Genomic DNA, 14367 nt, shown 5'->3' with positions numbered 1-14367 from the left:
TCTTTCCCTGGCAGGTCTTCCTTCACCCGCCTCATTTTCTTCCCCATGGCAAGAGGGGACAGTCTTTGCCCTTATCCTAAGCAGGCATAACGGGTTGGCTGCCCCTCTTCCCACTGGGTAGCTCTTTCCTTAAGAGGCCCTGGGAGTCCAGGAAAGTGTGAGTTGTGTGACTGGGGAGCTGAAACGTCCTGGGAGAAAAGCCTGCCACTCCCCCAGCAGGCCTGGGACGTGCCAGCTGTCCCCACTGCCCTGGAAGGTGAAACTCCTCACACAGCCCGGAGGTTTCTCTTTTTCCTGTCTGAATCATTCAGAAAGTGAAACACGGCTGCTCTGGCCCTGAGGTGGTTCTTCCACCATGGCCCTGCATGTGGGTTAACCCCTTTGCTGTGCTCTTCCACCTTTCCCTGCACAAAGAGGTCTGAGGAGCACTGGGGTTAATCAGTCATCCTTTCAAACCTGAGCAGCCCCTCTGTTGTAGCATGCTTTCCACTTCTCTCCTTGCCTTTTCAGCTGCCTAAGTCCCTTGTTCTGTTGGGTCCTTGCTCCTGCTTTCTGGAGTCAGCACTCCAGGATGGAAGGCATGTTGGGATCTGCAGCATCAGGGTGTAGCCTCCAACACACACCCCAGCAATCTGGTCTTACCTGCTGTCGACTCAGACAGCGGTGAGGAAATGCCGGGGGTTGCGCTGCTCTTCCCAACAAGCTGAGCCTCCAAGAGACAGTGAGGGGCAGAGGTGTGAGTCCACCTGGGCGGGGGGAGACAGAATTTGTGGGCTGATGCACCAAGACCTAATGAGGTGAGTGAACCTGGCTGGGGTGAGGGAAGCTGTGGGGTAGCGCGGGCTCGCAGGCTAGGCTAAGTGCCACCGTGTCCTCCTCTCCTGACACACTCGGTAAAGCCAGGACTGCCAGGCTCAGCCAGGTGTGTGCACATGTGTGCGCACATGTGTGCAGGGGGTGAGCACCGCAGGGGAGGGGGAAGTTCCCACAGAGGGTGTCAGAGACTCCTTTTGCAAAGGGAGAAGGGACACCCCCACCATTATATGTGCAAGCCTTTATCAGTACCAGAGCCTTGACAGGAACCGAAGAGACACAAAAAGCTGTGAGAACAAAAATCCCAGCAACTAGGAAGTGAGAAAGGGGGTCCGGTTAAAAAAGAGAGGCACTAAAAAGGAACAGGGTGAGATCAGTGGTTCGGGTGCTATTGTACCCTCCAAGGATTTATGAGCAGCAGGAACATATATCCCTTGGTGTGTCACTCCCTGAATGAGGAGGCAGTGATGGCAGAACAAGAGAGGCAAGGAGTGAGAAAGTCAAACACCAGCAGCAACAGCCGTCAGGCAGAGGAGCTGGGCAAAGGCTGCAGAGAAAGAAGGAGCCCGCAGGCATGGCATCTTCTCAAAGCAGCTGCTCCTGAGGAAGGATGGTGGGTTAGAAGTATCCCATGACCCGTGTCTTCTTCCAGATGTGCTGGGACAGGCAAAGCAGAAATAGAGTTTGAAGCAACAGAGTGCCAGGTGGGCTCTGAAGAAGGGCAGAGCCCTTCCCAGCCACACTGGGCAGTGCCAGGTCATAGATGTCCTGCTAAATTAGCCCTTGCACTTTCTTAGCATCATGCCTCCTGCAGACTTTAACGGCAGGGACTGACGTCTGTGGCAAATATGCCTTTGACGGCCACCTCTTCAGAGCTCAGTTCTTTTTGGGTCCCTGCCACGTGCCAGCGGTGCGCAGCTGGGTCTTCGGGCAGGGGCTTGGCCCCAAAGCACCCTAGCATGTGGGATTGACAGGACTCTGAGCCTTTGCGCCAGGTAGTGATTAAATTGACTTTGCTCTCACTTCCCATATTTCACTTCTACCTCCTATTTGGCAATATTTTGGGGAAGGAGATGTTTTAATTTTCCCCTGTCAGTCCTGAAGGTGGCTGGGTTAGCATGAGAGCAAAGACGAACTATTTGGCACTATTGACCCAGGGCAGGTCTCCTCAGTTGCAAGGACACCTGGGTGTTTCTTCTTTCTTGATTACGTTTGCTTTCATAGGATACGTTTTAGCTTATCAGCTTTAAATAGCAAAGTTCATGCTTTGTGGCCAGCCAGAACTGCATCAGGAAGTGAGAAAGGAGGGGAAATGAACTGCAGCATGACAGAAGTAGAACCAGTCACGGCACGGTAGGGGACGGCTGTGATTTGGAGGAGTAAGTAGCCAAAGAGCCTGCCTGGTTCTGTTTTGATTCAAGCTGCTTGCAGTTTTGGTGCCTGGATTAAGACCCCTGCAGTGACAGCGATCACTAGCCCGCAGGCCTGCATGCACACTTGGCTCTTCACCAGCAAAGAGGTAAGCGAGATGGAAACACCGTGAGAGCTGGATGGTCTGGGTGCTCTGGGCACTGGTCCCCGTGAGCTGCTGCGGACGTGCTGCCAGACCTGACCACAGGGCACTGGGGATCCCTCTACGCCTCTTCAGTCGCCTAGTGAACCCAGAGGTGCAAGGCAAATCTCCATATTTATTCAAATGCAGGCTTCTTTTGGGATCCTGTAGTACTAAAAGCACGGGTAGCCTGCAGAGCTTACTTGCCAAGGTACCCACAATGGGAGTCCTCTTCCATGGGGCTCTCAGGAGATGAAGGGTGTGACACCTCTAGGCAGCAGGCAGTAGCACTGTGATCAGACCTCGTGAGTTAAATACAGAGGTCTCAGCTTTGATGTCATGTATGCCTCCTTAAAAACAAGCCATTCTAAGTCTTTAATGTCTTCACAGTTCTAATCATCACAATAATCTAATTTCTTGGTTAGAAAAAAGATGAAAAATGGGGCTTAAATATCACCTACAGCAGGTAAAAAGCATCCACATTTATGAAAAAATATGCCTTTAGCTTCCAAAGCGAAGTTGGGTGGTTTTTTTGAGGCTTTGTATGCTCTTTGTTTTTTCCTTTTTCTTTCAGATTTACTAAGCGAGCTTGAGCAATTTGTGTTTTCAGCTGCACTGCTCTGCACCCCAAAGCCGTCTTCTCTGTCTGCATCCCCAGGGCAGCTCCAAAGCGCTCCAGGGTTTAAACGACAACTCACTCTCAGAAACACTGACCCTGTGGCATGCTCAGCAAGATTTTTCTAGCTGTCTTTTTCCAACTCATTTCTCAGCCCCATGCATAACCCTGTGTCCCACCACACTGTGCTCCTTGGTCATTTTTGTGGTGCTAGGAGGCAGTGGCGATTGGTGAGATAGGAGAGAAGACGCCCAGGATCAGGCAGCGATACGCCAGGCATGCATCTCATCTCAGGGCACACCTGCTTGTTCTGGCCCCTGCATGCAAGTACACCGAGGGTTTCCCACCCCCTCAAAAGAAAAAACTCCCCATGGGTTTTGCATGTCCTGTGGGGCCTCTTTGCCTAGCAGCTGCCTCTGGCAAGAGATGCCCACCTTGAGCCCGACCTCTGGCTCATCTCAGTCCGGCACCCCACACCCAGCAGGGCCCTGGGCAGCTCTGAGCGCTTGCAGGAGGCACAGGGCTGTCGTCTGAGTGGGGTGGTCACGGGGGGGGTGTGTGGGAGGGGAGGACAGTGCATTGTTTCCAAAGGGGTTTTTTGGGTTGTCTGCCCATTCTCCAGCATCATGTTCTCCTCTCCCCTCACACAGCAACAGCGGTGGATGTTGCCCCCATCTCACATCTATACCAGCACCTCTTCCTCCCTCACTGGTGTTTTCCTTTCTTTTTGGTTTCTGCAGCTCCTTCTCCCCTGCAGCAGTTGCTTATAGTGTGTGCATGTGTGTGTCATGTCTATGTCATTCCCCCAGTCCCCCCTCCCAGGGCAGGAATACTAGCAACAAATTCATTTTCCACCTGAAAACAGAAAGAAGTATCTGCCTAGGTAGCATCTGTAGTTTGAATTGCTCTTTTCTGTCCCTGCTGGGGAAAAGGCCACGGTCCCAGCAGATGGCCTTCAGGGGCTCATATTGATCTTTACTAAGAGGTAAAAAGATGCTTCCTCCATCTCCTGGGCCACATAAGGTCAGTCACCAAACAGAAAGTTCCCTCAGGATTTCAAGACAGCATCTTATCGTGAGGAGGAGGAGGATTCAGCCCTGATGCCTCCTTACACAACTGATGACTTGAGACCTCTCAGCAGCTTTCATGTAGAGCAATGAGTCTTTTAGAGGCAGTCACAAAGAACATGGCCTGTGGCTCTCAGACATTAACCAACAAGGATAATCCAACCAGTTTCAGCTCTTCTGTCTCCCTGCTACCAGCCTGCTTTAGCCATCTTTTTCCTCTTCAGTGAGGGGCAGTCAAAACAGTACCTCCAGAGCTCCGCAGAGAAACACTCCATTCCCACAGCTTCATCTTTCCAAAGATGACATGCATATATATACACATCTCATTTCAGGTGCCTGAGATCTTGACTACAGTATCTGTTGTGTCAAATTTGAAACTATCACCTTAGCTTTAGAAACACCACCATAGTGGATTCTTGCTTCTGTGTTTCCATCCACCCACACGCAAAAAAAAGTCCCTCAAAAAACTCCAATCTGTTTTCTGCTCTCAGTGGTGTTGCTGCCAGTTTAGAACTCTGCTGTTCAGTGTCTCAAAGGCCAATATGAGAGGAAAGACCACTCAGAAAAAATAAAAGGTGATGGTGCGCAAAAATCTAAACAGATTTCTTGCACTGGTGTTCATGGCAGGAAAGTCTGAGAGATTTCCACAGCAGAAACTCTCTTTACAAGGAAATTCATCAAAGGACTGTCTCTGGTCAAAATGGTGGTAGGAACGGTTATGGAGGAGGAAGATGAACCAAGCAATGTCTGAAACCACATGGCTTCTACCCCAGATGTTCAAAAACAACTGAAGGGTGGAAGACCTGACTAACTGTGGTGTAGAAACATTTGCTTAAAATTGCTTTTAAAGGCTCACTAGCAGACACAATTTGAGAAAAGGTTCTTGGGGGATTTCGGACCAGGGAGCTTGATGTCTGTGCTGAACAAATTAGTAGAAGCTATAATAAAGGAAAAAATCAATTGGCATGCAGTCACATCTGATTACTGGGGAAGAGTCACCATGGCTTCATAAAGGGATGCTGTGTCTCACAGTCCTTCTTTGAAGGAGTCAACAAGCATGTGAACAGTGGCCCATGTGGATTTCCAAAAGGTTTTCAAAAGGGGTCTCACCAATAGTGCTTAAAGAAATTTAGAGAAAATGTTCCTACCTGGATAAAAAGTGCCTAAAAGGTAGAATGAGAAGAGAATGAGGGTAGATGGTTGGTTTTCTCAGTGGAGTTATTAGACACCAGTGCTGGGACTTGGACTGTTTGACTTATTCATGAGGGATGAATAATAAATAACAAATCTGTTGGAGACACAAAATTATTCAAGTTAGAAAAGATGAGGGTTGGCTGCAAAGCACTGCAGAGATTAACAGAAGTGTGAGTGACTGGCCTTAAAATAACAGCTGAAATTTCACCTAGTGAAGTGATGAGAAAAAACAATCTGAACTGACCATTACCCCTTACAAACAAGATCTATGTCTACTCAGCCCAGTGCAGCCACATCATCAACACTGTGCACATTTTGAGCCCCCCACCACAGGGCTCACAAATGCTGTAGCAGAAGTGGAAAGGTGCTGAGAAGGGCAACAAGGGCAGAATGGCTCCTCTGTGAGGAACAACTATGAAGACAAGGACCCTTTAGCCTAAAAAAAAAAAACCACAATGTTACTGAGGGGGAATATGGTAAACGTTTACAAAACCATCAACAATAAGGTGAAGGTGAATAGGGATATTTTTTCCACTGCCTCTTCCAGCACTAAAACTACCAACTGAATCTAGCAGGTGGTGATTCAAAAGTTAGTACAAGGAAGTGGTTCTTCACCTGAGATGCAACTCAGCTGTGGAACTCCTTGGCACTCCTGGCGCTGGATGTTGTAGATGGTAAATTTTACATCAACTCAAAAAGCAACTGGAAAAAAACATGAAAGAAAAGTTCCCCGAGGACTACTGAGTACAAATAGGTCACCTCTGGCTCAGGAAATCCCTGTGCTACAATATGCTGGAAGCAGGAAGAGAAGCTGAGACAGCATAACTACATGACTGCACTGTTCTTACATTATCCCTTCACCACCCACGATTTGAGATAGAATAATAGTTGTAGATTATCTCACATGGTATGGACCATGCTTACTTCTTATATTCTCTACAGGTGTTTATTGAATATCTCTTGATAAAAATAGCTTTTCCATGGAGAAAAGTCATCTTCAACTGACACCTGGCTGGTCTGGGCACACGTGTTAGAGCATGTCATGTTCTCTCACAGAGTCTCAGTCTCAGTTGCTTTGTCTCGGTCAAAACAAAGGTCTCACCAGTCTGTTCAGTCTGCAGTCATTGCAAGGTTTTGGCTCCAGCAAAAGCTGGCATATCCCTTTGCGATTTTTTGAGGGATCTAATCATTTCACTTGAAACCAACAACTTTCTTGCACATTTGCCTTGTCTTGCTGGATTATCTTAAACTTATGCGAGCCTTCACAGAAAGTTTTCATCCATCATTGTCAAAGGGTGAAAGCCACTCAGATGTAGCTCAACAAACCATCAGGAGTTCCTCTAAGAAACCTGTGTTGGTGGTGGACCTGCTCAACAACACAAAAGGATGGGCAAATTGATAGCTGTCTACTCTCTTGTATTAGACTTCCACTTTCATTACTTAACATATTGTTGCCAGAATGAATCTTTTCCTACCTATGAGGTCAGCAAGTGCTGCTTCTGTCTTTAATAGATCCTCCCTCTAGATCTGTGCTTTGCCCCACAATGCCATCCAGAAGGTCTGACATCTTTGTCATGCCCATCAAGTTGCTGAGTAGCTTCTTATGGTAATATCAACCTTATGTAAAGATTTACTCTAGACAGAAAATTCTACTTTCCTTTTGAGGTAAATCACACTCTACACGGGCTCTGTGAGGGAGTCCCTATCTAACCTGTGCAAACAGCTGTGGGGAACCATGTCATACTTCTCGACTCCTACTCCACTGTGACACCTTTGAGAGCAGATGTCTAGTTTTAGGATCATAGACTATTTAAGGCAGTCTCTACCCCAGCCTTCCAAGGGGGGTCAGCTCTCTGATCAGATGAGGTTACTCTGGACTTTACAGAGTTTGTTCTTGAAAACTTCCAAGGATGAAGACTCTACAACCTCTCTAGGAAACCTGTTGCAATGCCTGACTGTCCTCACAGTGAAAACATTTTCCCCTATATCCAGTCAGAGTATCTATTACTTCAATTTATGCCCACCGCCTCTTGTCCCCCTGCCATGCCTCACTGTGAACTGCTAACTCTGTCTTCTTCCAGTGGCCACGTTGCAGGTATGGGCAGTGTGATGGGTTGACCTTGGACGGATACCAGGTGCCCACCAAAGTTGCTCTATCACTCCCCCTTTTCAGTCAGCGGGGGAAGAAAATATAATGAAAGGCTCGTGGGTTGAGATAAGGACAGGGAGATGGCTCACCAATTACCTTTCATGGGCAAAACTGACTTGACTAGAGGAAATGAATGTAATTTATTACCAATCAAATAGGACAATAAGAAATAAAACCAAACCTTAAAACACCTTCCCCCCACTCCTCCCTTCTACCCAGGCTCAACTTTACTCCCAAATTCTCTACTTCCTCCCCACCAGCAGTGCAGGGGGACATGGAATGCAGGTTGCGGTCAGTTCGCCACATGTTGTTTCTGCCACTCCTTCCTCACACTATTCCCCAGCTCCAGCATGGGGTCCCTCCCATGGGAGACAGTCCTCCACAAACTTCCCATGGGCTGCAGTTCCTCACAAACTGCTCTAGTATAGGTCCTTTCCATGGGGTGCTTCCTTCAGGAGCAGACTGCTCCAGTGTGGGCTTCCCATGGTGTCACAGCCTCCTGCAGGCATCCACCTGCTCCAGCATGAGGTCCTCCCCGGGCTGCAGGTGGAGATCTGCTCCACGATTAACCTCCATGGGCTGCAGAGGGACAGCCTGCCTCACCATGGTCGTCACCACAGGCCACAGTGGAATCTCTGCTCCAACACCTGGAGCACCTCCTGCCCCTCCTTCTGCACTGACCTGGGTGACTGCAGAGTCATTTCTCTCACGTATTCCCACTCCTTTCTCTTCTGCTTGCTGTTGCACAGCTGTTTTTTTTCCCCCTTCTTAAATATCTTATCCCAGAGGCGCTACCACCATCGCTGATGGGCTCAGCCTTGGCCAGCAGTGGGTCACTCTTGGAGCTGGACAGAACTGGCTCTATCAGACATGGGGAAAGCTTCTAGCAGCTTCTCACAGAAGCCACCCCTGGAGCCTCCCTGCTACCAAAACCTTGCCACGCAAACCTACTACAGGGAGGCTGGTATTAGATCCCCTGGAGCCTTCTCTTCTCCAGCTGAACAAGACCAGTTCCCTCAGCACCTTCTCACGGGGCAAGTGCCAGCACCCAGACCATTTTGGTGGCCTTCCACTGGATTCACTCCAGTTGATCAATGTTTGGCAGGACAGTTGCTACCATTAGTATCTAGAGTGGTTACCAGCCTCATGCTACTTTGGAGTCACAGGTATGTTTGTCCACGTGAATCCCATGGTCCACCCTTCTTTATTGTGTCCTCCCTTACCTGGCTGTGCTGCTCTGTGTTTGTGGGACACAGGCTGCTTCATGCTTTATGGTGTTGTATGCAGGAAAATTATCTGAGGACGTGCAATCCAAATAGGCACAACTGGTCCCATGCAAGACAGAAGACCAAAGGAACTGTATGAATGTAAGCAATGTAAGGGACTCCAACTAACTGAGACTCACGCTTGTGTGGATTGTTTCACTTAGGAAAAGGAGCTAGGGTGGAGTCAAGACTAATTGTAGGATAATTTTTTTTATCTGCAATGGATATACAAAGTCCTGTTTCTCTGATTATAAAACAATACTATGCAGTTTTTATTTTAAGTTCCTTCCAGTCAGCATTTTTCCCTCAAAATGCTTGCTCTCTTCTTTTTCTTCCCCCTTTCTCTCTCTCTCTCTTTGCCTTGACTACTTTCCCTGTGTGCTCTTGTGCTGTCCCTTTCTTGTATACATGTGCTGTCAGCAGTGATCAAAGCAATGTGCATTTTCTTGGGCTGAGCAATAAATGATTCTGTACAACAATTACCTTCTCTGTGCTCTGTACTTCTGCCGTGTAATTACTCACTGTGCATTTTTCTTAGTCTTTTGGTTTCTTTGTGAGTTCTTGCAGCAGAAGCCACCATGGTGGGATTTTGACCTTTCAAGAGATTTTCCCCTGTAACTTAAACTCTCCTGTCTTGGTCTTCTACTCTGACCAGGGATTGTGCTGACATTCAACAACTGGCAATGACCCTCCATCGCATCAACATCCTCGTAACCACTGGGAAGAATTGCTAAACTAGAGGCTGACTACATTACCATCCCTGCCAGATGACCACTGACCAGCAATTCAAAACAGCACCAGTCAAGAGAGAGATGTGCCCATCTACCTCCCAGTTGCACATGACCTGCCCATAGTTTCTTAGAGGGGAATGACTTATCTCAGTACTTTTCTTTGTGCCTCCTTAGTCCACCAGCAGGCTCAACCATTTCAGCAAGACTCTCCCCTGATCCCCACTGGGCATGTCAGCTTCCAATGCGACTCAGACATGCAAGGATTACAGCTTCAACCACCACGTCCTCCTGCCTGGCTATATCCTGATATTCATTACAGGTTTGATGCTGAACATGATGGCCCTATGGATATTCATCCGCTACCTGCGCCTGAAGTCTGTAGTGATGATCTACATGTTTAACCTGGCTGTGAGTGACCTCACCTTCACACTCCCTCTGCCACTGCGACTCTACTACTACTCAAACCACCACTGGCCCTTTGGTAACACCCTGTGCCAGGTCTCTGGCTCTGTCTTCCAGATCAACATGTATGGTAGCTGCCTCTTCCTCATGTGCATCAACCTGGATCGCTATGTTGCCATTGTCCACCCACTTCGCTGGCGGCATCTGCGGCATCCCAAGGTGGCCAAGCTCCTTTGCCTGCTTGTCTGGGTTGTGATCTTCATGGGCTCCATCCCCACAGCCATAGTCCACAAGCAAAACCACTGTGAGATACAGAACCAGACCATTTATCTGTGCTTTGAAAGCTTTAGTGACAAGATGTGGCAGAACAACCTCTTCCCCCTAGTTGTCCTGGCTGAAATCTTGGGGTTTCTCCTGCCTCTCAGCTCTGTGACATACTGCTCGATTCGGATCTTTCAGGAGCTCTGCCAGGACAGCCAGACGAAGACCCTACGACAGCAGAAGACTGTCCGCCTCCTCTTGGTCAATCTGGTCATCTTCATCATCTGCTTTGTGCCCTACAACACTACCCTGGCAGTTTACGGGATGATAAAGGCCCGCGTGATGAAGGTTGAGCCAGAAACACAGGACTCTGTGCGCCAAGCATTAATTATGACAATGTTACTGGCCAGCATGAACTGCACACTGGACCCCTTGATCTACTACTTTAGTACTGAGGGTTTCCGTAATACCTTTAAGAAACTGCGGCGGGGACAAGCCTGGGACTCAGATACAGGGACGCTTAAGAATCAGATTGTGGAGAATAAGTCAACCCGACACCATACTGTCTCAAAAGTAAAACAGTTCCCAGCTGAAAACTTTATCCGTCCCAATGACTCTTTGCCATCACTTCCTACTGCAGTATTTTTGAATGGCCCTATTGAGGACTCAGAAATATAACCACAGAAAGGGCACACCATTGCAGAGTCACCCATTCAATAATTACAGCAAGACTGTGGGTACCTTAGCAAACTGTTTGAGGGAGCACAGCAGACTGTATGTGGGTGAACGTCATGATACAAAATTGAAGGATGAAAGGTTGTTTTGAATAAACAGAGATGTCTTGGTGACATGGTCCCACCTGACTCTTTTGGTACAGTAAGCAGAGTGGGGAACAAGGACTTGAAACAAAGCTAGTGTGTCTAGGTCTGGTCAGCATAGATCCCTATAGCAAGTCCATCCTGCCTGAGCACCTCCTGGCTGCACTGTAACATGAAGCAGTTCTGGGGTTAATCAGAGCACAGATGTGGTGCTCACTGCTGACAGAGTGAATTTAGTGGTAAAACTGAGGGAAACTTTGGGGTTGTTTTTTTAAGTAGGTGCTTCAATTTGAGTCTTAAATCCAGCTTAGGACACCTAAGTAAGTGTCTTAATTTTCCAAAAGAGTTGAAGCATTTAGCAACCCTTGTTGGGGTCAAGGAGAAGAGCCGAATGTTTAGTAGCCTTGCAGAAAATAGGTTCCTAAATGTACAGTAAGTCACAGACCTTAGCAGAACAATCTTTAGGAGGTATGTCAAATGTGCTTGTGCAGCTGTACACACACATATGCAGCACAATGGCTATACATTTACCTAAAGCAAAATGGCTTGGGAAACCACTAGCATACTTAAAAATACACCTGGCATTCATAATGGCCCCAGAAAAAAGGAGGATACCTATACTGTAATTATTTCTGAAGCTCACAGTGATGTTGGTGCTTTGCACTTTCTTGTTGTTTGGCCATAGGGTGATTGATTTCAGGTCTGAGTGATTTTCACTGTTAAAAAGAAATTATGCCACCGAATGAGGCTGCAGTGAAATGTATTTGCTTGCACTGTTTGTGCATGCTTCTTGATCCTGCACTGTATGCGACAGCCCTATAAATCTCCCCAGAAGCAAGAAACCCAGCTGTACACAGGCCGTGCCAGAATCCCCAGTTATTTACTCCTGCTAGTGACCAAGGGTTGCCTTTCCACTTGCACTGCAGAACAGCCTCTCAGTGGCTTCCAGCAGGACTCAGCCTACCATACAGTGGGTCTATTATGGTATATTTGAATTTTTTTTTTAAATGCTGAAATGCAAAAGGAATGGTAAGGGAAAGTGACAAGAAATGCTGTTCAGAGTAAAGTCCTTAGACTGCTAAATTAGCAACAAAACTTATTTCAAAACCCTACTTCATGACTGCTGCGGGAATAAATGGATTACAATGCAGTTTAGGAGATGCAAGGTTTTAAATCCATCTTTCAAGTCTCCCTTGAAGACCTTTTCTTTTACTTTACAGGTGACTGTAGAAGCAGGTCTTCAAGACCTGTAAAAGATGCTGAGTCTCTCCACAGAGAGATCCTTGTGTCACAGGCTGCCTTGGGAGACATTTGCCCTAGGTAGGCCAGCTCCATCTCCTTTCTCAGCCCATGCATCACCAGCAGACAAGCCTTGAAATATGACTGCAGATGAAGGACATTTAATGGTGTCTGAGGGCTTGCAGGGCAGTAGGCATTTCTATTTTGAAAATTCAGGACTGCCATGTGAACGTGAATCATTTGTGACGTAGTGTAGCTGGAGAGAAAACAGCTGTATGCATACCTTCTGCTAGGGTCTGATGTTACCCTTTTGTTCTGGGATTTACAGGGCAGTGGAGTGATATTGCAGCAACTGCACTGCTGTCCATTTCCACATCTTCCTGCACCTTCCTCTTTCCTAGACCCCTTTCCTTGTTCCTGTTCCTCTGGTCCTTTCTCCCTTCCCCGAATCTAATACACCATGCACTTAAGCATCAACACAATGCCTTCACTGCTATGTTTTCTTCCTGCCCAGAGAACTTGAATTTTTCTTTCCTTTTAACTTGGCACTGTCATCAATTCACAGAAAGGGGTGGGAAGGGACCTCTGGAGGTCTCTACTCCAACTCCCTGCTCACAGCAGGTTGTTGGGGGCAGTGAGCACCGGCTGCTCCCCAAAGGAATGGCAGCTGAGAGCCAGGCATGGTAACAAGGCAGGCAGAGGAACGGGCTTCCCCTGCAAGGGGAAGCACCCGAGCAAGGCAAGCAAGGCAGGTACGGTGATTATAGCCAGGTTCAGCTGAGAATCCAGATTGTCAGACAAGCCTGTGGTGATGAAGCAGGCCCAAGGTCAAACTAAGAAGTCAAGTCAGCATTAGGATCAGGTCTGGAGGCAGTAACCAGGGTGAGCCACAGTCCAGCAATTGCTAGACAACTCCATCATGATAAGGCAGGTCTTGGGTCAAGCCAGGAAGCCTATCCATGGGTCTAGATCAACACAGTGCATGGTAAGGCACAGGCAAGACTGCTCAGGCAGGAGCCAAAGGCAAAAGCACCAGCTTAAAAGCAGCTCCTGGGGCAGGGGGGCAGCCCTGGTTGAGGCTCCAGCAGCGCTTTCTGGAAACTCTCCCCAAAGTCACCAGAGGGAAGGGGCAGCCCTCAGCTGCACTGCCTCTGACCTGGCCCCAAGCTCACACAGCCAAAGCCCCCAGGAGCAGGGAGGATGCACTTGGGACCCTGAGGTAGTTCAGGTTGCTCAGGGCCTTGTACAGGTGTCTTCTGAGCACCTCCTCCAAGGATGGAGATTCCTCAGCCTCTCAGGGCACCCACGCCAGTGCTGAACCATGCCCTGGGGAGAGGCTTTTGCTAACGCTCAGCAGGTTTTTTTGTTGCAAGTCATGGCTGTGGCTTCTTGTGCTTTCTCAGGGCCACTGCAAGCAGAGTCTGGATCCATCTTCCCTTGGCAAGCTTGCAAAGTATGAATGAAATGTCAGGTGGCAGATGCCACTCCTTTGGAAGAGGCTGCTCCTCTGCCATCCCCCAAAGCACAACACTGAACTTCTCAAAAAGAGCATCAGAAAACATCATCTTTTCTTATAGTTTCATTGCTGAAAATAGCTGAACTATTTTTACCTGGAACATTTTACAAATATTCCACCTCCAGCAGAAGAAATTTTAGCTCAAATATTTTGACAAAATTATAAATAACTGAAAAGTTAATCTCTTCATAAATCTCTTCAACCAGTTTAACAATAAAGGGGGCTGTTGGTCGTGCGACACGCACTAGAAAAGTTCCTGACTTTGGGTTTCTGAAGGCTTTCCTGAATTGTTACATATAGGCAATGGTGTGCCCAACATGGGCTGTTGAGTTTTGTCCTTTGGGTTTTCAATCTTTTTCAGTTTGCATTGGTTTTGTTTTATTTTTGAGGATTCTAGTCAAATTTAATCGCTTTGGATTCTGGAGGGGATTTGGGATATTTTTCATGTCTGCCAGAGAGAATCAGCTAGGTCTTCTGCTTCTGCGCTTTTGCCTTTGTTAGCCTGAATTTTTATTCCATCATGCGGTCATAAAGAAAAGAACATGCATGTACTGTCTCCCAGTGAAATGAGTCACTCACCCTATCTTGCTTTACAGCTTCTGTTTAATAAATATGTCTAAAAAAGCCAAACAAACAAATCTGAAAGTCCTAGGGTATGATGGTGTCCAACAATACCAATTGCTACAAAACAGTACAAAACAGAACCACTTTAAAGCATATGTTTAAAAGAATGGGAACAAACTG

The 14367-nt window shown here is 47.6% G+C and overlaps 1 protein-coding gene across 1 annotated transcript; it reads left to right on the top strand.

Annotated features, from left to right (window-relative positions):
- The first annotated feature begins 9615 nt into the window (after positions 1–9615).
- Positions 9616–10728, top strand: LPAR5 (lysophosphatidic acid receptor 5). The gene has a single exon (XM_010288180.1). It carries the CDS (start codon positions 9616–9618, stop codon positions 10726–10728), a length of 1113 nt encoding a protein of 370 aa, XP_010286482.1.
- Positions 10729–14367: the final 3639 nt, after the last annotated feature.

The sequence above is a fragment of the Phaethon lepturus genome, unplaced genomic scaffold, assembly GCF_000687285.1.
Source record: "Phaethon lepturus isolate BGI_N335 unplaced genomic scaffold, ASM68728v1 scaffold18935, whole genome shotgun sequence".
NCBI classification, from domain to species: Eukaryota; Metazoa; Chordata; class Aves; order Phaethontiformes; family Phaethontidae; genus Phaethon; species Phaethon lepturus.
Note: the sequence above shows the minus strand (reverse complement) of the source record. Positions and strands in the feature narration are given on the sequence as shown.